The sequence below is a fragment of the Medicago sativa genome, chromosome 2 (assembly GCF_051527215.1).
Source record: "Medicago sativa cultivar Bolivia chromosome 2, Bolivia_mono, whole genome shotgun sequence".
In the NCBI taxonomy this organism is placed as follows: domain Eukaryota; kingdom Viridiplantae; phylum Streptophyta; class Magnoliopsida; order Fabales; family Fabaceae; genus Medicago; species Medicago sativa.
Window position 1 is genome coordinate 46,190,751 of NC_140750.1, and position 25,459 is coordinate 46,216,209.

A 25,459-nucleotide genomic window follows, 5' to 3' on the forward strand; every position below is an offset into this window, starting at 1 on the left:
ATATCAACAATGAAAATTAAGCATCAATAACAATTTTACAACAAATTTAACATACCCAAAATCATCACTTAATTATGAGCATGAAAATTAACATCTAAAATCATCAAAATCATAATTCATTCAAAACAATTATGACCCATAAGTGAAAAAGAAGATTATAGCTTATTAAGTAAAGCAAACCTATCCCCCTTACCTTGTTTCCTCAAAAGCTAATATAATATTCAAAAATCTTCACTCTCTCCAATAAATCCTAGCTTTCTCTTCACTTTTCTTCAAATAGATTCACCTCTTCTCTTCTATTCTTCTATTCTCTCTCAATCCTCTATAGCCTCTCTATTGTGAAAGTGTGAAACAACTAACCTTAATTTTTTCTCATAAGTTATGTATATATACTCCAATAATGGGCTAGGTTACTACAATTCATAACGGACCTCAAAACTCTTACCACTTAATTCTAATAAGTTACCACACACATAACTCTTAAGATGACATTTAACATGGGAAAGGTCAATCCTTTTCCACCATGGGAAAGTTAATTTCATTCATTAGATTAAGTAAAAAACACAACCTTATCATTCACCATCAACACTAGATTCTAGATTTTATTGTCACTACCAACCCACCAACATCTCTTTCCTTCATCCCCACCAACCCACCACCATGTTAGCTACCTCACAAATCTTCCAAATGCATCTCAATAGCTAAGATTTTTCAACGCTGGTCTTAGCAACCCAGAAAGTTTCAATGCAGCAATTGAAGGGTGCATTGGAATATTCCACACAACTACTCCAATTGATTTTGAAGAGAACGAACCAGAAGAAATACTGACAAAAAGAACCATTGATGGAGCATTAGAAATTCTAAAAGCATGGAAAAATTCAAAGATAGTGGAAAGAGTTGTATACAGTTCAAGCACTTCTGCTTTTGGCTGTAAGATGGTTTTGTTGGTGTTGCACTGTTGTTGCTGGTGGTGGGTTGGTGGGGATGAAGGAATATGGTGGTGGGTTGGTAGTGACAATAAAATCTAGTGTTGATGGTGTATGATAAGACTGTGTTCTTTACTTAATCTAATGGATGAAATTAATTTTCCCATGGTGGGATAGGATTGACCTTTCCCATGTTAAATGCCACCAACTCTTAAAGCATCACATTAATTACCATCTCAAAATAATTACCTTAAGTTACTACTAACGTAGTAAAAATAACTATTCTCATTAAAACACTAAAATAATCTCCATTCTAAAATTACTAATTTACCCTTACTCCTCAAATAACCAAAAATACCCTTAGTCTTGAAAATGACTAAAATATCATTCTCGATTAAAAATCCACTAATCGCAAATCAAACACACAAACAAGCAAACAAGCGCATATAAACATATATAAGAAATAAATAAAATAATCCTAACGAAAAATGGGTTGTTACACATTCTATGGGTAAGTTTTATTGTGTTGAGGCTTACTGCGAATATGAGATTGGGGTATCATTCGTACCGGCAGAGGATGAGAAAATTACAAATTTTGGCAAATGGATAGTTTCAACAGGAGGCGGTGATGACGATACATATGAAAATAAAGTGGTCAAGATAGAAACTCAAAGATTTGCTCATATCTAATTGTTGATAAGTGCTCAAAAGTAATATCTTTCATGTGTTAAAATAGGCATTTTAGTGACTTGTTATGCAAGTTATCTAAGGAAAAGCAATCAATTGTTGTAATTTCACCATTTATGCTTTACATACCTCACTCTACTCAAACTTGTGCAGGAAATGGCAAGCAAGGACCAAGAATCAATTTTCCAAGCCAAGCAAAACTCGCTTAAGCGAGATCAGTTTGCTTAAGCGAGAAAGTTCCAGGGAGCAAACTTCATTTCGCTTCCAATCTCGTTTCCCAGTCGCTCAAGCAAAGTTCATCAGTTGAAGCCATTTCGCTTAAGCGAAGTATTTTCTCTTAAGCGATTTCAATGTCGAGAGCAATTCCAAATTCGTTTTCCATCTCACTTCCAGCTTGCTTAAGCGAGATTTAGCAGCTTCAGGGGATAAGGTCTACGTGGCATAACCTCATTGGCCAGAGGGGGATTTTCAGGCAGTTCGCTTAAGCGAGATCCATCTCGCTTAAGCGAAATTTCACGAATTCAGCCCATTTAAATAGCCTTCTCTTCTCTTTCCAGACATTCTTTTCCATTGTCATTCATATTTTTCTGGTTTTAGAGAGAAGTTAGGGCATTTTCTAGAGAGAGAAACACATGACAAGGTAGTTAGGAGTAGATTCAAGCCGAGATTTGTTGAGACATCATGGATCTTGTCATAGAATCTTCATCTTTTCTTCATCCTTTGCAAAGCCATCGTAGACATGTGGCTACATCTACTCTTGTAGTTTTGAGGTATTCAAACAAGCTATTATGTAATTTCTTGATCTTTTAATATATGGTTCTAGCTTATTTATTCAATATTGTTGTTATTCTTGCTTTAAATGTTTATTGAGATTCAAAATGTTATGGACACGTACTTTTGAATCTAGACATAGAATAACAATCTATCTTAAGTTATCACTCTAGACATGGATGTTAATCTTTGAAATCACTTTTACTTTAGGGCTTAATGCTTTTGGGTAATTTAATCGGTTGGGAAATCGTCGATTAGATTATCCGAACGACTTTGTGATAGTTTAAATGTTTGGGAAATCGATGTTTAAATGATCCCTTAGAACTAACGATATAATTTGGACACGAATGGTATTGTCGAGTGATTGTGATAATATCGTTTAAAAAGCTAGAATCTGTTAATCGATCGAGAGATTGCAGCTGTTACGCTTGGTTGATATCTCTAACCGCAAGCGAAATAGCCCTATCTCCTCTCGTTTTACTTTTATGTCGAATAGGAAAATAGTTTTATATAAACAAACAATTTATACCCAAACCATTAACGTGATAAATATTGTGAAAATGCTTATGATATACGCAACTCCCTGTGGAGATGATAAATAAATACTTACTTTGTTTGATGCAAAAATACTACATCAATTGTGCAATTTATTGATGACCCTGATGGATCACATGTCATAGAGGTAATCAAATTGACAACGATAGTTGAACCCATAGTTTTAAAAATCGGACCAGACCGGCCAGTCGGACCGGTCAGACCAGGAACCGGAGGGGTAACCGGTTCGGTCTGGTTATTGGATCGGTCATGCAATCAAAGACCTACCTTGCACCGTCTATTGTCCCTTCACCGCCAACCCACGTTAATCCTTGCAAAAATGGGGGGGGGGGGGAGAGAGAGAGAGAGAGAGAGAGAGAGAGAGAGAGAGAGAGATTTGAAAAGGATGAGATCTATTTTTTACAGAGTTATGTCGCGCCGCAGGAGGAAGAAGAAAGGTTCGAACAACTTAACATATCCTTGTTTTAACCCTAGATAATTAAATGGACAAAATGACATTATTGTCCTTTGTGACTCATATTGGAGAAACCATCAGGATATGGATGATACAATACAATATATATACGGTGTCTTAACTTTTTAAACCATTATTTATATTATATTAATTATTAAATTAAATTAAATTAAATTAATTTTTTTATAGTCAACAAAACGGGCAAAAGTTATGGTTCATAAGTCATTTCCTTATGCACCATGCATAAACATATCACAACCATCAGATCAGGGACACGTGTTATAATCTTGTGTTTCAGCTCTTTCCCATTGTTTTGCATCACAATCAGTTCTCTTTCTCTTCACCACCACCACGATTCTGTTTCTTCTTCGATTCTGTTTCTTCTCTTCTCTGATTTCTGTTTCAGAAGATACCACTATTCTTCTCTTCACCGGAGAAAATTAATGTTGCCGTCACCGGATCCGATTCCGGTACCGGTGCGCTCTCTGATCGATCTTCATCGGAATTAGCTTCACCGGAGCATCATACAAGTAAAGACTGGATCAATGATTCAGTTCAGCAACAATTTTGTTTGTAATGGTGAATCGATGATTCAGTCCACCCCATCGCCGTCACTTCCGTTTCTCCACCACCGTCAACTCCGTTCCCCACCGCCGTCACCTCCGTCATTGTCCTCTACCTTCTTTCTCTTTGGCTCAATTTCAATGGCGCCTTCTTCTCTTGCTTCCGATTCAGCGGATTCGTCTCCTCTGTCTTCTCCGGCGAAGGTTTCTTCCTCGAAACCTAATTCCTCTTCTAACAAACAGGATTATCCAGATCCATACTACATCCATCCAACACAATAAATTGGTGAATATCTTGGTTCAAGCAAGATGAAAAGTGATGAATATCATGTTTGTATTTTGGGTGATAGGTTGATACCATTCGTTCATAAATTGGTCTTCCTTAATTAGGGAATTTTGCCCAGTTTTCTTTTTTAACTACAATTGATTTGTGCAAAATTTATTGATTTTAGTTACTGTGGAAGAGGAGAAATGGCAATATGATCACATAACTTGCAAACAATTGGGAGAGATGCATGTCTAATTCATGCGATTTGTTTAATTGACTGGAAAAGAAGTTAAACTTATAATGTTTTATGGAAGTTGGAACAAGAACTGGAAACCAGCAATTTGCATCTAACTTGACCAACGTTCTCTCTCTCTGTTTGCTTTTTTTAATTAATTCTTTTTTGAATCGGACTTTTTGCATCTAAGAAGGTTTGGAATTTGAAGAACAAATTTCTGTTTGTTGATGGTTCGATTCGAAAGATCAACAGCTTCAATTCACACGACGGCGAGAGATTCATACAGCTTCAATTCATTTCTTGAATTATTCAATTGTTGTGAATTGATGAAAAAGAAAATTCAAAACCATTAAGTACATCTAATGATTTATTTTCATTAAAAACCATTTCTACAGCAAAATGGTTTTGGAGTACAACTCGCAGAAACCATTTCCACAGCAAAATGGTTCTGGAGTACAACTCACAGAAACCAAACCCATAGCAAAACCATTAGACAATTATTTTGGTTTCTCATAGAAGACTATCAAAACCATTAAACCATAATTATGGTTTCAGTAATAATTTCAGTGTATAACATCTTAATCATTATTCAAAACCATCTAACAATAATAATTTCATTAAAAACCATTACACAATTATTTTGGTTTCACATACATGACTATCAAAACCATTAAACCATACTTATGGTTTCCTAGAATCGAGCCACTGGTGATAACTAAAACCATTAGACAATTAGTTTGGTTTCACAATTAAACTGATTCATATCAAGTCTTAGATTCTAAACCAAACAAAGAAATTGTTAAAAACAGTTCCAAAGCAAATCAACGCTCTGAAACCATTTCCACAGCAAAATGGTTTTAGAGTAAAACTTGCTAAAACCATTTACACAGCATATTGGTTTTCAGAGTAAAATGGTTTTCTATATGATTTTTAAACAAAACATACTATAATAAGAAACAAATCAACAATATGAAACCATTTCCTAAAATTAAACTATTTGAGTTGATTTTCCATAAATTAAACCAATTCGAAATTAAACATTATGAAACCATTTCCAGAAATTAAACAAATCAACACTATGAATCAACACTACGAAACCATTTCCAGAAATTAAACCAATTCGAAATTAAACTGTGAATTTTAATTAAACCATTTTACTCTGAAAACCAATTCGAAATTAAACCATTTCCAGAAAAAAAGCACCACCGTGGTGCAACCCACAACCAGAAACAATTCGCACCCACAGCGAACTTCAACAACATCTTCATCCTCAAATCTCCCATCATCTTCAACCAGCGAAGTTCCAATTACAGAATTAAGAAGTTACATATACAACAACAACTCAAAGCAAAAACAATGGTCCAAAACATCTTCATCATCTTCTTCCATCTCAACCCACTCTTCTCTCTCAAGCCTCAAAAACACTCTCCCTGAAAACCCTCACATCTACCCTTTCTCCGATATCTCAACCGCCACCAATAACTTCTCCGCAAATCGTCTCTCCTCCAACTCCTTCCGCTGTTCCCTCCATAACCGCGACGTCGTCGTTTTTCAACGGAAATTCCGCCGTCAAATTGACCTCTCTGAGCTTCGTGATCGACTTGCTCTTATCTGCCGGAGCCACCATAGCAGCCTTGTGAAACTCCTCGGAGCTTCTGTTTCCGGGAGCTACATTTATCTTGTTTATGAATTTGTTCCTTGGAGCTTTATGAATTTGGGGGTGTAGGAAGCAAATTTGTTGGGCTACAGATTAATGGGCCATATTAGCAATCCTTATGCAGGGTGCATAAGGAAAATCCTTATGCACCATAACCAGCCCAAACAAAACGCTACTTTTCTCAAAACAAAAACGCTACTGTAGTTTCCTTAAAAAAAAGGAATGCTACTGTAACTAAATATTTATGATAAATATTTGGAGGATTTTTTTTTGAAGGATGGAGGATTTTTTTTATTCTTTATTTAATTAATCAATGGATTTTCCTTGAAAAATTATACACATTAACGCTAACTTTTCTAATAAAAGCAACACATATATTTGTTAATGAGTTTTGATCTTTTATAGGTGTCATAAGTACTTTTTTATAAATAAAATAGAGATGAATTTATTCTGTTCAATCTGATTTAATACATATATACGTTCTTTATAGGGACTGAGTGATACGACCGAGTTATCCGGTTTAATCCGGTTCAGTCATGCGGTTCAACCAGTGACCCACTGGTTCGACCATTAATCCAGTGAGTCAGTGATCTTGCCGAGTCGATGACCGGTCCGGTTTTTAAAACTATGGTTGAACCCATAATCTTGTAAGTGAGTCAAATACTTACCAACTTAGTCAACCTTCATTCACATACATGCTCTTAGGAATTTAGATTCCATATGGATCGAAGAAACTCCGCCTTGTATTTCTGCAGTCTTGACATTTGATTTATTGCCAAACTTTCATTAATGAAATCGTCTTTAACGTCAAAAAAAAAAACCTTCATTCACATACGTTAATACAACTATAAATATATTCTCCAAAAAATTTACAATACAATTAATTACATTATAATTTAAACTAAATTAACTTTAAAATTATGTTGACTAATATGTTTTTTTTTTGAGAGAATGTTGACTAATATGTTAAATAACTTAAATATATAAATGTTTTTTTTTTGTATAAAATAATTTTTAATTTTGTTTAAAATAATATTTTTTTATAATTTTATTAGTATGTTAATTTCCCTTGCTTGACACGGTCATCATATTAGTTAAGTTTATTAACCACGCGAAACCAATTATTTGGTTGAATAAAGTAGATTATTGCCAAAATTTTAACTTTCACATTATACCAAAAAGAATTAAATAAAAAAATTTCTTTTAATGGGGTGGGGTCTCCTGTCTGTGGCTCATTGCGATTGAAGCCGTCCAGCCCTAACTATTTGGTTTTATCCCCTTTCACAAATTTCCAAATAAGACGATTGGTCATTTTCGAAGGCAATTTAGGGTTTCTCTTCGCATGCGTGATTCACTCTCATTCAATGCCAGCGCTTCTCAACTTTCTCTGCCTCCGATCTGACTTTTCCTGCAAAACATTGAACCTGATTTCTGGATCCGGGTACCTTATATATCTTCAATGCCCTTCTTTCTGGATTTTCTGTTTGGGAATTTATTGCTTATTACCTCATTCCTTTCAATAAAGTACTTAAGGTTTTGGAAATTTTCTATTTTACTCAGTCAAACAGAAAATTTGAATAAGTTTTTATTCAAATAATTACTAAATAAAGAATAAATTTGAACTGATCCTTTTTTGGTGTTACGTACAGTACGGACTACCAAACCTCTGTGTTTGCTTATTATGGATTGTTCCATGTTTTGTAGGTATAGGTTATGGATCTACACATCTAGTTTCTTCTACTAAATAATATTCATATGAATCTTCCCATCCCTCCAATGGAAGCATAAAAGAAAGTTGAAACCACAGTTTCATTGTTTGAGTGTTATGAATTGGAGAAGTATTTTATTTATTTATTTAAATATTTTTTGACAATAAAATGGATAAGTTTTTACATGCTTTCAAGTATATTATACCTTTAGAAAGAAAAAGAAAAAACTTTGTACTATATTTGTATATATTGTTGGTGAATAGGTGATTAAATGCCAGTTAGAGGTAACAATTCAGTTAATTACCAAATGTAAGTTAGTTGTTAAGCTGTTAGAGATCACTTAGGCTTGTGTTAGCCAATCTCCAAAATTAGTTTCCCATGTTTTCTGTTGTTTTGTTTCATTTTTCTTGAGAGTTTTTTCTTTGCATGGTATCAGAGCCTGATTCAGTGTCGTTTAAGGTTTATTCTGAGATAGGTTTAACCAAGTATTCCCACTTGAGTTTTTTTTGGCAAATCTGGTGCTGCTGATGTGTGGGATAGTGTCAGTAACGGATCCAAGATTTTTGAATAGTGGGGCATTATATATAAAAATTTGTAGCATTAGTAATTGTCCTCTATGATTATTCATATTATGGAAACATTTCTCTGGATAAATAACTAAACAATCATTTAACCGGTCATCCCCGACTTGATTTCGTATTCAATTTTTAATAATTGTGTTGAGATATATATGTTGTGTGTGGGCCAAGAGAGAAATGATTTGTGATAAGTGTGGTCCATGTGATCAAAATGTCAACTATTGATACATTATACTACAAAAAAAATTGTTTCTAAAAACTTTGTGTGGACACAAGCCCACAAACTCTCCAACATGCATCCGTCCCTAGATAGTGTGACATTTTTTTTTGTGGTGGTCGGAGTTTGAACCCCAGACCTTGCATATATTATGTATTGACCCTACCAAATGAGCTAAGCTCACAAGGATAAGAATAGTGTGACATCTACCGTACGTGTTACTCTCCTAGTTTGTTTAGTAAATGTATGAGGGTTGTTAGTGAAAGTACCAAAAGGTAACATTGTTGCTACGAATTGATTAGTTTAACTGATGTTTTATATGCCACAATTCAGTATTTTACTTGATTTTCATATCAAGAGTGGCTAAGGACAAACCCTAGGGGTTAGCCTGGCGGTGAAGACTAAGGAATTATGAGTGTGCTTCTCTCTAGATCTTATGTTCAAACAAATTCCTTATGTGCCATCAGTTTATGTGTTGGGACAGTTCATAGAAAACTTTGTTTTTGCTTCAATTGGTCCACAGGATTAGTCGTTAGGCCGGATTCCGAGTTCAAAAAATAAAAATAGTGATTAAGGAATTGGATTGTGTTTGCGTTCACTAAAATCCTATGGTTAATACAAAATTTGTTGCAGAAGATGATTGGTTTGGATAGATCGCTGACTGACCTCTACTAATTAGAATGTAACATAATAACGTCTCTGCTTAAATGAAAGCATATCCAGAAGGTAATATTTGTAATTCCTTTATAATATTTGTAATATCTCAACTCTCACAATATGTTTCTTAATTAGTTGCCACTTCAATTGTGGACGTTGTTGGACTCCATAAGAAGGGGTTTCCTAGCGTAGTTTATAATCTTGGTTTTCCAGCACTCAGTACTTTTTTTTTAAAAAATAAAAAATCTATTTGAAATATATATAAAAGCATTGCATAATTTATGCAGGGGCCGGGGTTCGAACCCCGGATACCCCACTTCTCCACATTTAATTGTGTGAGCTCCAGCCTATCTCCAGCCACTAGGCTGCTAGACCAAAGAAAAAAAAATCTATTTGAAATCTTCGGTGTCCAATCTCTTGTCCAACTAAAGAAAAAAATCTTTTTTCTTTAGTTACAAACGTAGTGACCGCGTGAATGGTGAATTTTGTACAATCGAAGGGATCTACGTTCTGGTCTATATTGAGGCTTGTTAGTTTTGGGAGTATTTTAATGTGAATTTTGTTTGATTTTGCATTTTCCATTCTTATATAGTAATGGTGATGATTGACTTTTTTACTATCTGGTTCTGTTTCTTCGATTTTTATTACAACCAAATGATGCATCGAAAATTATAGAGTCCATAAATATAATTAACACCGAGTTATATCTCAAATATTTGTGGCCATTGTGTTTCTTTCTTTTGCTTGTGTGAGAAATATTTGCTTGGTTATAAGCCAATGAATTCTGGATAGACATAAAAAGGGGTAACTGCTTGTTCTAATGTTAACGTGCATGAAATAATGATAATGGCAGTACATAACTGTATTGTGCTTTTAATCTAAAATCAAGAAGCTTAACATCTCAACATAATAGTTTCATGAAAAGTTATAATTATTTGAGACTAGTTGTGCAAACCTCCCACACAAACTTGTTTTTATTAGAACATGATCACAAAGTCATGCAAGAACAAAAAGCTGAGACAACATAATAAAAAAAGACTACAATATCTAAGGAGAAGAGTGAAACCGCCGGAAACGGCACGAGCCAAGTAAGACGCGAACGAGGTCTACCGAGACCCAACTCCACCACCCCTACCGAAACCTGTTGAATTGCACAAGTTGTATCTCCCACTTATAGAAGGAGCATGGACAGGTCAGCTTGGTAATTAAATAAGGACATCCAAATACAATACGTGATGTTAGCACCAACTTAACAAAATAAAGAATGACCATGGACTGTCAGTTTTTTTTTTAGTTGGACATTTGTCATTCTTAGGGTGTGTTTGGTAAAAATAAGCTATAAGCTTTTTCAGCTATAAGCTATAAGCTAGCTGGTAGCTGATAAGCTAGCTGATAGCTTATAGCTGAAAAAGCTCGCTTATTAAAATTAATGTGTTTGGTAAAATTGGTTGTTGAAGTAGCTGATAAATATAAAAAGACATAAAAGTACATATCTATTTTATTTATTTATTTATTTTGTTTATAAACAATTTTACTCAATATATTTATTTTGAAATATTTTAATTAATTTCATCTTTAAAATGGTAAATGTGGTACTAAATTAAATTGTGATTTTTGTCTAATTAAACTTTTTAACTTTGATATAATATATCTTTTTAGTTTTTTGCAAATTATATTGTTTTATTTGAAATTATAAATAGTATGTAAAATAATATATTGCAAGAGGGTGTATATGTATAAATGGAAAAAAGAAAGTGCATGGCTGTTGAGCAAACCGAAAAAGAAAAAAGAAAAAAAAAAGTGGCAGTTACTTTGATAACGTGGGTTTAGTGGTCACTTATTTTTTTTTTTTAAAATAAAGGTTAAAAATGGAAGAAAGTATAAAAAGCTAAAAGCTATAAGCTAAAAAGCTACTTGAATTAGCTTCTTAAAAAACGCTATAAGCTAGTGAAAAAAGCTTTTTACCAAACACATCTCATTTTATCAAAACAAGCTTATAAGCTAGTCCAACAAGCTATAAGCTAGCTTTTTTGTGTTACCAAACACAGCCTTAGTAGAAAATGAATTTTATAATAATTAATGAAGAACGAACATAATCTATTAAAATTAACAAAAAATAGTAGAGTTCACCTTCAGATCTGGTCTATATTAGACAACCTCTATTAATTTTAGTAATTTTTTTATAAAATATTAAATCTCCTTCCATTTTTTGTTATTGTAAAATTCATTTTTCTATTAAAAATAGTAAAAAAATCTACTTTTAAATCCGTATTTATTTAGAGGTATACTCTTAAATCCTTTTTTATAAGATCTATATTAAACCAAAACCTTAAACAATGGAGATGCTATCAACTATTCTAAGACAATTAAAAAGGAGTAAATATGCAATTACCTCCGAAATTGTAAGTTTCGTAGATTCCTCTCTGACATTAACAAAACTTCAATTACCCCCTAAAATTGTGTAACGTTAATCAATTTACTCCCTTCGTCAAATTCCTCTGTTAGTAAGCATGACATGACATTTGGCTGTCTACGTGACACTGTCACATGTCTGACGTGTCGTGCCACTCACACGTGGTAATTTTTTTCAATTTTTTTTTGTAAAAAATATGGATTTTCTTTACGATTATGAGCGAATACCCCGTCCCCCCCCTGAAGTTTTGCTATAAATTTTTAAGTTCAGGGATATTTCTATAATAGCCAATGGTTCAGGGAGACAATCTCAACCATTAGTGAAACTAGGAGATCTGAGTTAGAGAAGATTTGTAACACAAAGGTTAAGGTATGTCAATATGTGAAGTATTGTGTTGAAAGTCTTCTTGACATCATAGGTGACGTGAGGTGCATGTGCCCTATTGCTTTTAATTTACTACAATACAAGTCTACTATAATACAAGTCCATGTATTGTATGATGGGTTAAATTGTGAGTGGCTAGAATGACATTGACTAAGAATTAGTTCAATGTCGGATATATCATAGAGATGCATAATATATATTTTCAATGATTTAAGGTTTTAAGTGTAAATGTAGTGTCTGATATCTTGGTTTTCATGGATCATTGACTTATTCTTGCTTCCGGTGCTCCCCCGAACTCTTTAATAACTCGTAACAAAGCCTTGGTTTTGCTTGGTGGGGGAGTTAGTGTCGGATCCTGGTAAATATTTGATTTGATTGTATTAAAAGTCTTCTTGACAATGTGGTTAGCAAGCATGTTCTTTTGGTTCTAAGAGTGCTTAAGTGTAAGACACGATAGATTTATAAAAGAGGTGACACTTATTTGATGTATTTATGTTTTAGATAAATATCTGGTGTCAATATCTTTTGATAGTCCTAGACCATTTGCCCGCTGTAATTCCCAACTTGTAGTCCCCCAAATTTCTCAACATAGTATCACCATTAAATATTTGTTGTCGGTCTCAGATGTGATTAAAGTATTATAGGATCATTTATCATATTATTCTTTTAATTTATTTAAAACTACATATATATATATATATATATATATATATATATATATATATATATATATATATATATATATATATATATATATATGGGGTTTGCTAGAACACACCCACTAGTTTTTATGTGGGAGTGTTTTAGCAAGTTATAACTAAAAAGTTAATAAATACACCTTAAGGTGTATGTTGCTATAACACACCTTCTAACAAAAACAAGTGGGTGTGTTCTAGCAAATCCTATAGGGGTTTGCTAGGATACACCCACTTACTTTTTAGAAGGAGTATTTTAGCAAGTGAATAACTAAAAAGTGGTTAAATACACCCTAAGGTGTAGCTTTGCTAAAACACTCCCACATAAAAACTAGTGGGTGTGTTCTAGCAAACCCCTATATATATATATATATATATATATATATATAGGGTTATGATAGAAGACACCTTTTGTGAAGGTGTCTTTTAGCAAAGTTATAACTAAAAAGTGAAAATCACACCTTAAGGTGTTGCTTGATAAAAGACACCACCAAAGGGTGTCTTGTAACAAAACCCATATATATATATATATATATATATATATATATATATATATATATATATATATATAGACTTAACTTTCCTAAATCCTCCCCTCAACAAACAAATCCTTGACCATGCATAGATAAAATTAAAACTTATATGACGAGAAATCAAATGAAATTTCTATATAATAAATTTAAAAGGTACATTGTTAAAAGTTGATGATATATACAATTGAAAATCTAACAATCATAGAGAGATCATATGAAACAATTAATGTTTACCAAGTTATACTTATGAATGTAAATTATTGCGCGTGCGCCCTCCCAATAAACAAATAAGCTTATAAAGAGTAGAAGCATTCTAAACATTGAATTATCTCGAACCATGTCATTTGATAAAATCATAATAAATAGGTATAAGAGCAGAAACAAGGAAAAGTAGAAACGTGTTATTTGTAGCTAGTGATGAAAAATACAACCGTACCGTACGTTTAAGAAAAATAATTTCTCAGATTCGTGGATGTGGAAGATACCTTACTCCATTAAATTTTGTGAGAAAAGTAAAGAAATACTATTAAACAAGCTTGCGGATCTTTGACTTTGAAACCACATCTTGTACGGCCTTTGCAGGGGATATGTCCGTACAATTAGATATGATTTGTTATATGTAATCCTTCTTCAATGATTGAAACTCTTCAACTAGATGCTGCATAAATTTACACTGTGATTTAAAATCTGTACATACTAGAATTGAATGGCATGCATATAAATTTATAATCTTGTTAGCACTATGATTTATAATTTATAATTATTTAACAATTTAGTTACCAGAAATTAATTGAGACTTACTTCCTGTAGAGAACTGAAAACCATGGATCTTCTCATATTTTTGTCTTTAGTCCTCTCTCTTGCCCTTTCCCTTGCCTTTTCTCTCAACTCCCTTGCAAGAGGATTATGTATTCTGGAATGGTTTTTCCTAATAATTCTCTTCACACCCAAAGGCTTCTTCTTTTTCTTCTTTTGTTCTTGCTTAATCTCGTTGACTGCAATCTCTTCAGGACTAGACATATATTCAAAAGTTGAAGAAGAAACATTACTACTCTTTGCTGCAGCTATTTGATTGATTTGACCTTTTGCTTGATTTAGTAACCACTCCACTGTTTTGCTAGCTTTTTCAAAGCCTAACATGTCTTGCAAACGGAAAAACCTTTTAGCAACTTGAACTGAAAGTCTCATTCTCCTATCTCTCATTCCTCTAGCTGTTCTAATCTTACTGTGCCTATCTCTTCTTGTGCTTGGTCCTTTTTTAGGTACCACCTTATTGTCCTTGTCCTTGTTCTTGTCCTTGCTTTCATTAATTGATACATCCATTTCCATGCTAACAACAGCATCAATCTCTACTAGATCAGATTGGGGTTGAAATTGAAATAGAAAATCATGAGGGGTTTCTTCAAGGAGATTATTTTGATAATCTTCAAATAGGTTTGAAGGGAAGTGATGAAAAAAAGACAAATTAAAAGGGGAATCAGGTAGGTCACAATAAATGCTTTGTAGCATTGGTGCTGAATTGTTTTCAAGTTCAGTTGAAAAAGGAATAGGGTCATAATTCTCATTGTGCGAGTTACTATTTGAAGGTAACATATCTCTGAAATTTAGGGATTACACCTTAACCCTATATCCCCTTTAAGGTGTAGATTTGGAATGCAAAACCAAGCTTGAGAATGACGCGTGTTTTTCCTTCTGAACAATATCTCACTTGTTCATTTTTCGTTTTTGCTTACTTAATTCCTGAAAGTAAAAATAATAATTTGACAAATGAGACACACATTTTACTCAATATAGCTAGGCCAGGTGAAAGGTAGACAGCACCCTTAATCAATTTATATATATACCGTACATGTGTGACTAAGAGCAATCATCATATAGAAATTTTGGCTTGGATAAGAGAATAGTACCATTTGAGAATGAGAAACATATAGCTAGCAGAAGAAAATAATAATGCATTGAACGGAGGAAGAAAGCAAGATGGTGGTGGTGTAAGAGATAAAGAATGTACGAATGACAATTTATGGCGGAGACATGGAACCATCTATCCTTTTCACCAAAAAGCAAAAAGATTTGCAGAATGATTATTTATGGGAAAGAAATAAAAAATAAGTGGGTATAGTAGAAGCTCTAATTGTTGTTGCCACTTACTCCGGGTGGCACTTTGGTGACATTAATGTCACCGTGCCATTGCATCTGGGCCACACATTGTCATTGTCATTGCATCTGGGCCACACAACACATCTAATGTCACCCAATGTGTGGCCCAGATTTAATGTCACCGTGACATTAATGTCACGCAAGTATTTCCCACTTACTCCAATTTCAAGAGACAACACTTGTCTGACAATGTGGTGTCAACATTATATGACATTAATCAATCACAATGTGATAAATATTTTTTTTTATAAGGAATCTTTGCTTTTTGTTATTTTTTAAGTAATGGGTCACACTTGCTACAGTGCAGTTGCACAATGTCATTAGATATTTGCATCACAATATCACACAAGTGTTACCCGATTTCAAGTCATATGCTTTTATTTTTTTAGCAAAACATCCATTTTGGTTTTTTTTTTAATGTGTGTGAGCTTACCCTTAATTATAAATTAAGTTCATAAATGAACTGAAATTTAAAAATATATTAAATATTTTTTATTAGTTAATTTATAAATTAAATGTATCGTTTCTAATTAGATTGATTTTGGAATATCTCTTATGTTAGTTAGTTTAATCACTAAATTTATTAACATAAAGCACACTCAAAATATTTTTATAGTTTTAACGGTTATGATTTGTTCAGTGAGGAACTGATGGAGGTATCGACGAAAGAAAATGCTCTGGTACAGTGGCGACGAGTCTTCACGATGAGAAGAAAGGTGCTTGCAGGCACGATAACACTCCGACACTCAAGTCAGTAAAGAAAATGAGAAGGAGTGTGTAAAAAGTGTTGGAAAAGTGAATCATACCTTGATGGTGAATCAAGGTCACCCTTATATAGGCGTGTGTGAGAATAACCATCTATGTGAAGTGCGACACTTCATTGGGAGGCAATTGGGTGACACATATACGGTGTCTGATGTGAGGGGGCGTGCATAGGTGTAGTGGCATGCACTAGAATTACGGTGTATGCCAAGGTGACGTGCGTTGTTCCGGCGGACTCCTTGTCCACGTGTCAGTGTTAGATTGGCTTTCTAGCCAGTCCAGAACAATTACCCCCGAAGTCGTTGATGCCTTTATGGTATACTGGCTTAGTCATGTGAGGCGTTCGATTGAGGCACCCTCGATTACTTGGCATCTTCAAAAAGTATTTAGAAGATTTATTCGCCACTTCGTGCAAATGGCTAAGTCAAGTGTGGCGCTCAATTGGGTGCCTTTGAATATTTGGCTTCCTCCAAGGTCTTGGAGAAGAACTAATGGATGGTTCTGTGCTGGATGGCGTCCTAGAATGATGAGCGGAGGTACTTGGCATTCAATAGCTTGAACCGAAACGTTTAAGATGTGATGGCTATTCAGTTTTTCTTTCCACGTGTCAGCTTCGTGGGGTACACGCATATTTGGGAAAGTGTTTCACGCGCGAGTTACTTGAGTACATTACGCTGCTCGAGGTTTTCCTCGTCCGTTGGATCATGACTTTTAGTTTCCTTTCATCAGGATCGTTCATTCGAAATTCTTGAACCTATAAAAGGAGGGAAACCTCCTCATTTTTCATATTATGTTCCCTGGATTTTTAATATGTTTGAGGAATTATATTCCATTTTCCTTCTCCTTCTGAACTTTGTCTGAATTATTTTGTACTTTATCTCATTTCTTTTTTCTCGCATTTCTGTCCATCTTATTCTCTTTCATTCTTTTCTTGGTTGAGAGAAAAGATGAGCGTTTGTTTTGTGAGTTCTGGGAATCTGATGGGTTCTTTATCAAGTAGCTATTCGCTTTCTAGTGGTTATGAAAGTACTGATTTTGGTGGATACTATTGTCACCTTAGGGTTGGTGTTGGTTTTGACTTCCCCCCGATAGTTTTAGAGAATCCGGTTGGGATTACTGATTTTGAGGGAGCTAGGTTAGTCAAGAAACTTGCAAAGATTAAGTAATGATAGGGTCATGTGGTTAGGGATGTTGATTCGGTGCAAGAAATTCAGGTGGAAATTTTTGTCCCCTCTTGTAATGATTTGAATATCTTAATGAAAAGAGGTTCTTTTTGCTTATTTGTTGTCTCGAGCTTTAATTATTTGTTTTGCGCCATCTTTGAGTTTATGTTTTTTTGTTTCGCCTCGAACTTTGCTTGTTTGGCGCCGCGTTTGCATTTTATTTCATGCCGCATTGAATCTTGCTTTACTTGTATTTGCTTGGAGCCCGGGGGAAAATGACCGGAAATGGTTTAGTCCCCACTTTTAGAGGGCGTTTAAGGGGCGAGACACTTTACCTGAAAGGTGGCTAGCCTTTAGGCGGGTCTGCCATGATTTATAGGTTGTCGTTTCACTTAAAAGCGAAACCCACACCAACCGTTTCGTCTTTGGTGGTCTTTTAGGCTGTTATATCATTTTAAAGTGAAATCCACGCCAATCGTTCCTCTTTAAGGATGCTACCTCCCAAAGATTCAAAACTTTCGAGCCTATCGTTCAAAAAAATTCAAGAAACACATTTCTTTTCGAGATAAAAACACTTATTTTATTTATATCATGAAAATGGATTTACAATGAGTCATATATGCGAACTTAAAAATCCAAAATACAAATGTAAAACTTGAGTAAAAACTATTAGAACTTAGCTATAATAACGCTTGAGCTTGTCAGCATTCCACATCCTTGGAATTGGGGCGCCATCCAAAGTTTTAGAGTATAGGCGCATGTTCTGGTGCTGGCGGTGACTCTGTATGGTCCTTCCCAGCTTGGGGCCAACTTTCCTTCTCGAGCATTTTGTCCGCCCTCGTCTATGCACCTTAGGACGTGATCTCCAGTATTGAATTCCCTCAGCTTCATCTTCCTATTGTACTTGGTTGTCGTGGCCTGTTTCACAGCTGCTTTAGTTAAGGCGACGAAATTTCTTGATTCGTCAATGATGTGGATGCAATTAAGGAGTGCAATTAAGTGGATGCTCCATTCTACAACTTTGTTCCTTTACTTCAACCAGTATCATTGCCTCGATTACATAGGTAAGCCAAAAAGGAGTTTTCCCGGTGGTTGATTGTGGCGTGGTGCAATACGCCCACAAGACATGCAATAGCTCCTCCGGCCAATTTCCCTTTATCTAGTCTTCTCTTGAGTCCCCTCATATGGACCCTATTTGCAGACTATGCTTGCTCAATTGTTTCGGGGTGTTCCACTGAAGTAAAGTGTTTCTTGATGTTCAGCTCTTCTAGGAGTACTCTTGTCTTTTTGTTAGCGAACCGGGTGCCGTTATCGGTTACCACGGACTAGGTACGCCGTGTAACGCCCTATTTCTATTTAAGCGATAAAACACGCGAATATAGCAAATATTCAAGAAATAGACGCTACGTCTCACATAATCCAAACAACAACATGCATATGTATAATATCTCAATAGTCACAGCGGATACAACATAAATCTGCAGATATAAATACATGCCATGGTCAAATAACATCATCATAAAAAAAATTCTCCAATCTCAATAATGAGTACACCTCAAAATAAAATAAATCCAACAGAAACACAAAAGGGACACCGACACATCCTAATCAGAGCCCTAAGCTACGACGCCAAAATGATAACGGAGGATAGCTCCCACTATCCAAGCACTCACCGCAAGCGGACTACTCCTGCACAGCGTCTACCCATCCATACAGACAGGTAGGCGGTCAAAACCACTGGAGGTTAGCATTACATCAGTCATAATCAATATAAATAACTTGATATAGATAAATCAATTCAATCCTCATTCAATCATTATGAACAATTAACCTCCACATACACATTCATATAACAACTTCAATTATTGCACGTATATAATCATTTAGTACACCCATCATCAACATTCATCATTCAATGCAACAATCAAGACTCATGCAATGTGATATGCGCCTAACTCGACACATACATGCATGTGGTACCAAATCTCCTCAAGGTCGTCACCCATGATGCAACAAAAACATCATTATCAACGGCTATAGTCAACGGCAATATGGATATAACATCCGACACGACATATGATGCATGAACATATGACTCAATCCCCATGCATATGTTCATAATAATTCAACGGCTATAAATCAACTGCTATAAATCAACGACTATACTCAACATAATTCATCAACACCAACTCACAATATATCTTCACATTCCATATACTTCACGAATCAAGTAATGTGGAACAATACAACACTTTTATGATAAACATCACTTTCAACCATCAACAATCATCCACATATTCTCAATTAATCGTCTAAAACTATTCACAAAGGATTTATAAAGTAATTGGTTTTAAAGAACCAATTTCGACCAAATTCGTCTATCATGTTGTAAAAACGGTCAACCTTGGCATTTTCAAAGCAAGTGATTTAACTAAGTTTTGAAAACTTGTAATTCCATCCCAAACAATCATATAAACACGAGCCTAGACCACTTACAACATTCAAGCATTAGTTCAAAGATTAGCCTAAGTTCATTTGAGAAAATCCCAAGTTCACATATTCCACAATTCCACCCGAAAATCAAGTTTGACACGATTAAGACGTTGTACCAACTTTACAAGCCTTGCCTAAGTCTATATGAACTGTAGGCTAAGCTTGAAATCCTTTATGTTCACAAAAGATCATTTTTCCGACATATTCTGAAAAACCGAATATCGTATACACAAGCTTGAAACCATTTTGAAAACTCAAACATTCAATAAAGCCAAGTTTGTTCCAGTTGAAAAGTAAGTGAAAACAGCAAAAGAACACCTTCAAACGGTCGCTACGGACCCCTACACGACTGCCCCCGACCACCCGAACATGGAACAACGAGCACGTTGCCCTATGATGGGCGCCTGGTGCCAGAGGTGCAGCGCCTAGCGCTAGCTCTCTGAGAGTGGGAGCCTAGCGCCCTTGCTCAGGCGCAGCGCTCCGTAACATGCGTTTTTGCGCGTTTCGGCCACGGGTTTACGCCATTTTCGCCCAAAAATTGAATGTTTGAAACCCTTCAATGTCAAAAATGATCTGAGGCATAACCCGAAGCTCCAACACATCAAACTTACACGTTTCGTGGCATTTGAATAAGTTATACGAATCATTTGAAAATTCATTTTCTCAAAAACAACAAGTTTTCAACTAAAATCAAAACCAATATTCACAACAACTATTTTCACAACAACACAACAAATCTCATCACCAATTCATAATTAATGATACCCAATGTATCAATTCAACAACAACAACAATTGAACATGAATCTATTCATAATTCAACAATCACAACTTCATTCTTCATCAATTTCACGCAACAACACATCATATACATATATACCCATTTTGACATGCAAATTCAACAACAACAACACAATTATCATTCAATTCATGCATATCATCTTATCATCAAAATTAAGCACAAATTTCTACAACTAAAATCCAATTAATCACTTAACCCAAATAAGCAATTATGCAAAGAATTAGGGATAAACTACAACTATTGATTATGCTTGAATTCTAACCCCCTTACCTTAATTCTTCACAATTACCAACTAGGGCTTCACTTTAGCTCCCAAATCTTGAATCTCTAGCCTCCTCTAGCTCTCTCTAGATCCTTCTCTTCAAAACCCTTTTTCTCCTCTTGTTCTTTCTCTCTCTACCTCTTCTCTCCAATGAAAATGAACAAATGAAAATGTTGGTAAAACCATATTTTCTCTACCAACTAGAGTTTATATAGGCTTCACTAATTGGGCTCAACTCACAAAGTTCTAATGGGCCTAACCTATTTCTATTCTAACCCAAAATATTACTACTCACTTAACGGTAAAATATAATACTAACGGTCACCTACCGGTAATAAAATAAATTACTACAACTCTCTAGCACTTAGTAATATAGCAATTCTCACTAAACACTAAAAATAATCCTCAACGAAATTACTAAATTACCCCTACTCTCAAAATGACCAAAATACCCCTAAGTCCAAAATGACTAAAATACCCTTCTCACACCGAATTCTATAATTCCCGACCAAAAATACACACAAGGCAAATAATCACATAAGAGCACATAGAACACATAAATAGATAATAAAATAAATCTAACGAAAAATCGGGCTGTTACAACTCTCCCACACTAAAAGAATTTTCGCCCTCGAAAATTACCTGAAGGAAACAACTCCGGGGACGAAACCTTCATCCTACTCTCTGATTCCCAAGTGGCACTCTCACCAGTCGGTCCAACCCAAATCACTTTACCTAAAACAATCTCCTTGCCACGCAAACGCTTCACCTCCTGATCCTCAATCCTAACTGGCCAAGTCTCAACGGTCAAATTATCTCTTACTTCCAAATCATCCACTTGGATCACATGAGACACATCATACACATACTTCCGCAACTGAGACACATGAAACACATCATAAAGATTCGACAAAGACGGTGGTAACGCAATCCGATACGCTACAACCCCAACCTTCTCAATAATCTCAAACGGTCCAACAAAACGAGGAGTCAACTTCCGACACTTCAAAGCACGACCAACACCGGTTACAGGATTCACTCTCAAAAACACATGATCACCAACCTGAAACTCAATGTCCTTCCTCCTCTTATCATGATAACTCTTCTGTCTACTCTGAGATTCTCTCATCTTCTCTTGAATCATCTTAACCTTTTCCGTAGTTTCTTGTACAACTTTCGGTCCTAACAAAGCACTTTCACCTGACTCATACCAACACAACGGAGTTCTACACCTTCTAGCATACAAAGCCTCAAACGGTGCCATCCCGATACTAGAATGAAAACTGTTGTTGTAAGTAAACTCAATCAACGGTAAACATTCAACCCAACTGACACCTTGTTCCAACACACAAGCTCTCAACAAATCTTCCAAACTCTGAATAGTCCTCTCCGTCTGACCATCAGTCTGGGGATGATAAGCAGAACTCAACCTCAACTTAGTCCCCAAAGCAGCTTGCAAACTCTCCCAAAACTTAGAAGTAAACCTCGGATCCCGATCCGACGCAATACTAGAAGGAATACCATGCAATCTAACAATCTGCTCAATGTAGATCTCAGCCAACTTCGCCACAGACATACCGGTCTTGATAGGAACAAAATGTGCCGACTTCGTCAACCGATCAACAATCACCCAGATTGAATCAAAACCCTTCACAGTCTTAGGCAACGCTCCGACAAAGTCCATAGAGATACTATCCCACTTCCACTCTGGCACAAAGAACGGTTGCATCAAACCCGACGGTCTCTGATGTTCAATCTTAGACTTCTGACAAACCAAACAAGCATAAACAAATTTTGCAATCTCCTTCTTCATTCCAGGCCACCAAAACATCGTCTTCAAATCCTGATACATCTTAGTCGCTCCTGGATGAATACTCAAACTACTTCTTTGACCTTCTTCCAAAATCCGTCTCTTAAGCTCAAGAACGTCTGGTACACAAACACGATCACGAAACATCAAAACACCGTTCTCACCCAACCTGAAGTCTCCACCCTTACCTTGGTTAACCAACACCACACGATCAACAAGTTCTAAATCTTCCTTCTGACCTTTCTTAATCTCTTCCAAGATATTACTCGTCAGCCTCAACATGCCCAACCTCACACCATCCGGCGTCAACTCACTAACCAAACTCAAATCCCGAAACTGCTCAATCAACTCCAACTCTTTAACCATCAAAGCAGACATATGAAACGACTTCTTACTCAAAGCATCAGCAACAACATTCGCCTTTCCAGGATGATAGCTTAACTGAAAATCGAAATCCTTAAGATACTCCAACCATCTTCTCTGCCTCATATTCAGCTCCTTCTGGTCAAACAAGTACTTCAAACTCTTGTGATCACTGAACACTTCAAACTTAGAACCATACAGATAATGCCTCCAAATCTTCAACACATACACAACGGCTGCTAATTCCAAATCGTGAGTCGGATAATTCTTCTCATGCACTTTCAACTGCCTCGAAGCATAAGCTACAACCTGACGATTCTGCATAAGCACACCACCAAGACCCAACTTAGAAGCCTCACAATACACAACAAACGATTCCTTCGGATTCGGCAAAATCAACACTGGAGCTGAAGTCAACCTCTTCTTCAACTCTTGGAAACTCTTCTCACACTTAGCATCCCAAACATAAGCTTACCCTTTCCGAGTCAACTGCGTCAATGGCAACGCCCACTTAGAGAATCCCTCAATGAACCTCCGATAATAACCTGTTAATCCAAGAAAGCATCAAACTTCAAAAACAGACTTAGGTGACTCCCACTGCAACACTGCATCAACCTTCGATGGATCCACGACAATACCACCTTTAGAAATCACATGACCAAGGAAACTCACTTCCCGCAACCAAAACTCACACTTCGACAACTTAGCAAACAACTTCTTCTCCTTCAAGACTCCCAACACCATCCTCAAATGCTCAACATGCTCTTCTTCCGACTTCGAATACACCAAAATATCATCTATAAATACCACCACAAAATGGTCCAGAAAAGGATGAAATATTCTATTCATACATTCCATGAAGACACCTGGCACATTAGATACTCCAAATGGCATCACAGAATACTCATAGTGTCCATACCTCGTTCGGAACGCAGTTTTGGATACATCTTCTGCCTTGACTCTAATTTGATGATATCCTGATCTTAAATCAATCTTGCTGAACACTTCCGCACCATGATTCAAATCATCAACAACATCATGATTCAAATCATCAACAACAACAATTGAACATGAATCTATTCATAATTCAACAATCACAACTTCATTCATCATCAATTTCACACAACAACACATCATATTCATATATACCCATTTTGACATGCAAATTCAACAACAACAACACAATTATCATTCAATTCATGCATATCATCTTATCATCAAAATTAAGCACAAATTTCTACAACTAAAATCCAATTAATCACTTAACGGTAAAATATAATACTAACGGTCACCTACCGGTAATAAAATAAATTACTACAACTCTCTAGCACTTAGTAATATAGCAATTCTCACTAAACACTAAAAATAATCCTCAACGAAATTACTAAATTACCCCTACTCTCAAAATGACCAAAATACCCCTAAGTCCAAAATGACTAAAATACCCTTCTCACACCGAATTCTATAATTCCCGAACAAAAATACACACAAGGCAAATAATCACATAAGAGCACATATAACACACATAAATAAATAATAAAATAAATCTAACGAAAAATCGGGCTGTTACACGCCGAACCAGGATATAATTTTCTTTTTAAAGAACTTGATAATATTTGCCATCGTCTCATGGTTCAGAAACCATGTTCATCCAAGGTTTTATCGATATTTTCTTTTCCTTCTTTTGGGATAAATAAAGTTCGGTAGCGACTCCGCTATCGTTTTGAATGATTACACTCGTGGCCATTTCTTTTTTTTTTCGCGCCGCAACTACTTTCACTTGATTATATTTAATTATGGAATGTGAACTAACCCTAGTGGTCATTTGGTTGACCACCTACCTTATCCGTGTGGATGGGTAGATGGCGTGCATGAGTAGTTTGCTTTAGCTTGGTGAGTTGATGGAGGTCAGCCTTGGAGCTACCCCGTTTTGCTTCGTAGTCTTATAGTGTCGGCTCTGATTTAGGGGTGGCTGTCTGTTTATTTTCATTATGACTTCTGGAGATTTTATTCACTCAGTATGTTGAGTTGAGATTTTATATTTGGTGATGTAGTATGATTATGTGACATGACTACCTTAGAGATGTTTATTTAGATGATGATGTGGTGATATTATTATTCTGCTACAATGTTTAAGAAAATTATTTATGCATGTTGAACTTATAGAAGAAGTAGCAACTAAATCCTCTCATGATTTGTATTATTTGCGTAATTTATCACTTTAAGAGTTTAGGGTGTTACAATTTGAAATCGAGAATCATCGACACTTTAAGGAGCACACTTGATGATTACAATCCATATGTTCAAACATAGTGAACAATTCGAGACACAATAATATAAGACCCA

At 35.5% G+C, this 25,459-nt stretch overlaps 1 protein-coding gene and 1 long non-coding RNA gene across 2 annotated transcripts; one reads left to right on the forward strand and one right to left on the reverse strand.

The window, feature by feature from the left end:
* Positions 1-7,350: 7,350 nt before the first annotated feature.
* LOC146946911 (uncharacterized) lies at positions 7,351-9,473 on the forward strand. The gene is made up of 2 exons (XR_015026861.1): positions 7,351-7,557; positions 7,821-9,473. It is a non-coding gene; the product is annotated as an uncharacterized LOC146946911 (long non-coding RNA).
* A 3,987-nt stretch (positions 9,474-13,460) lies between these two features.
* On the reverse strand, positions 13,461-15,292 carry LOC146946912 (uncharacterized). The gene is made up of 2 exons (XM_085748935.1): positions 14,104-15,292; positions 13,461-13,960 (listed from the first exon to the last, which is right to left on the reverse strand). The coding sequence occupies exons 1-2, from the start codon at positions 14,893-14,895 to the stop codon at positions 13,916-13,918; spliced, it is 837 nt and encodes a 278-aa protein (XP_085605061.1). The 5' UTR covers positions 14,896-15,292; the 3' UTR covers positions 13,461-13,915.
* Positions 15,293-25,459: the final 10,167 nt, after the last annotated feature.

Coding starts and splice junctions, on each gene's coding strand:
- LOC146946912 (XM_085748935.1), bottom strand. CDS start 14,895: ATGTTACCTTCAAATAGTAACTCGCACAATGAGAATTATGACCCTATT. Junction 13,961..14,103: donor TTTTCAGTTCTCTACAGGAA/GTAAGTCTCAAT, acceptor AAATTTATGCAG/CATCTAGTTGAAGAGTTTCA.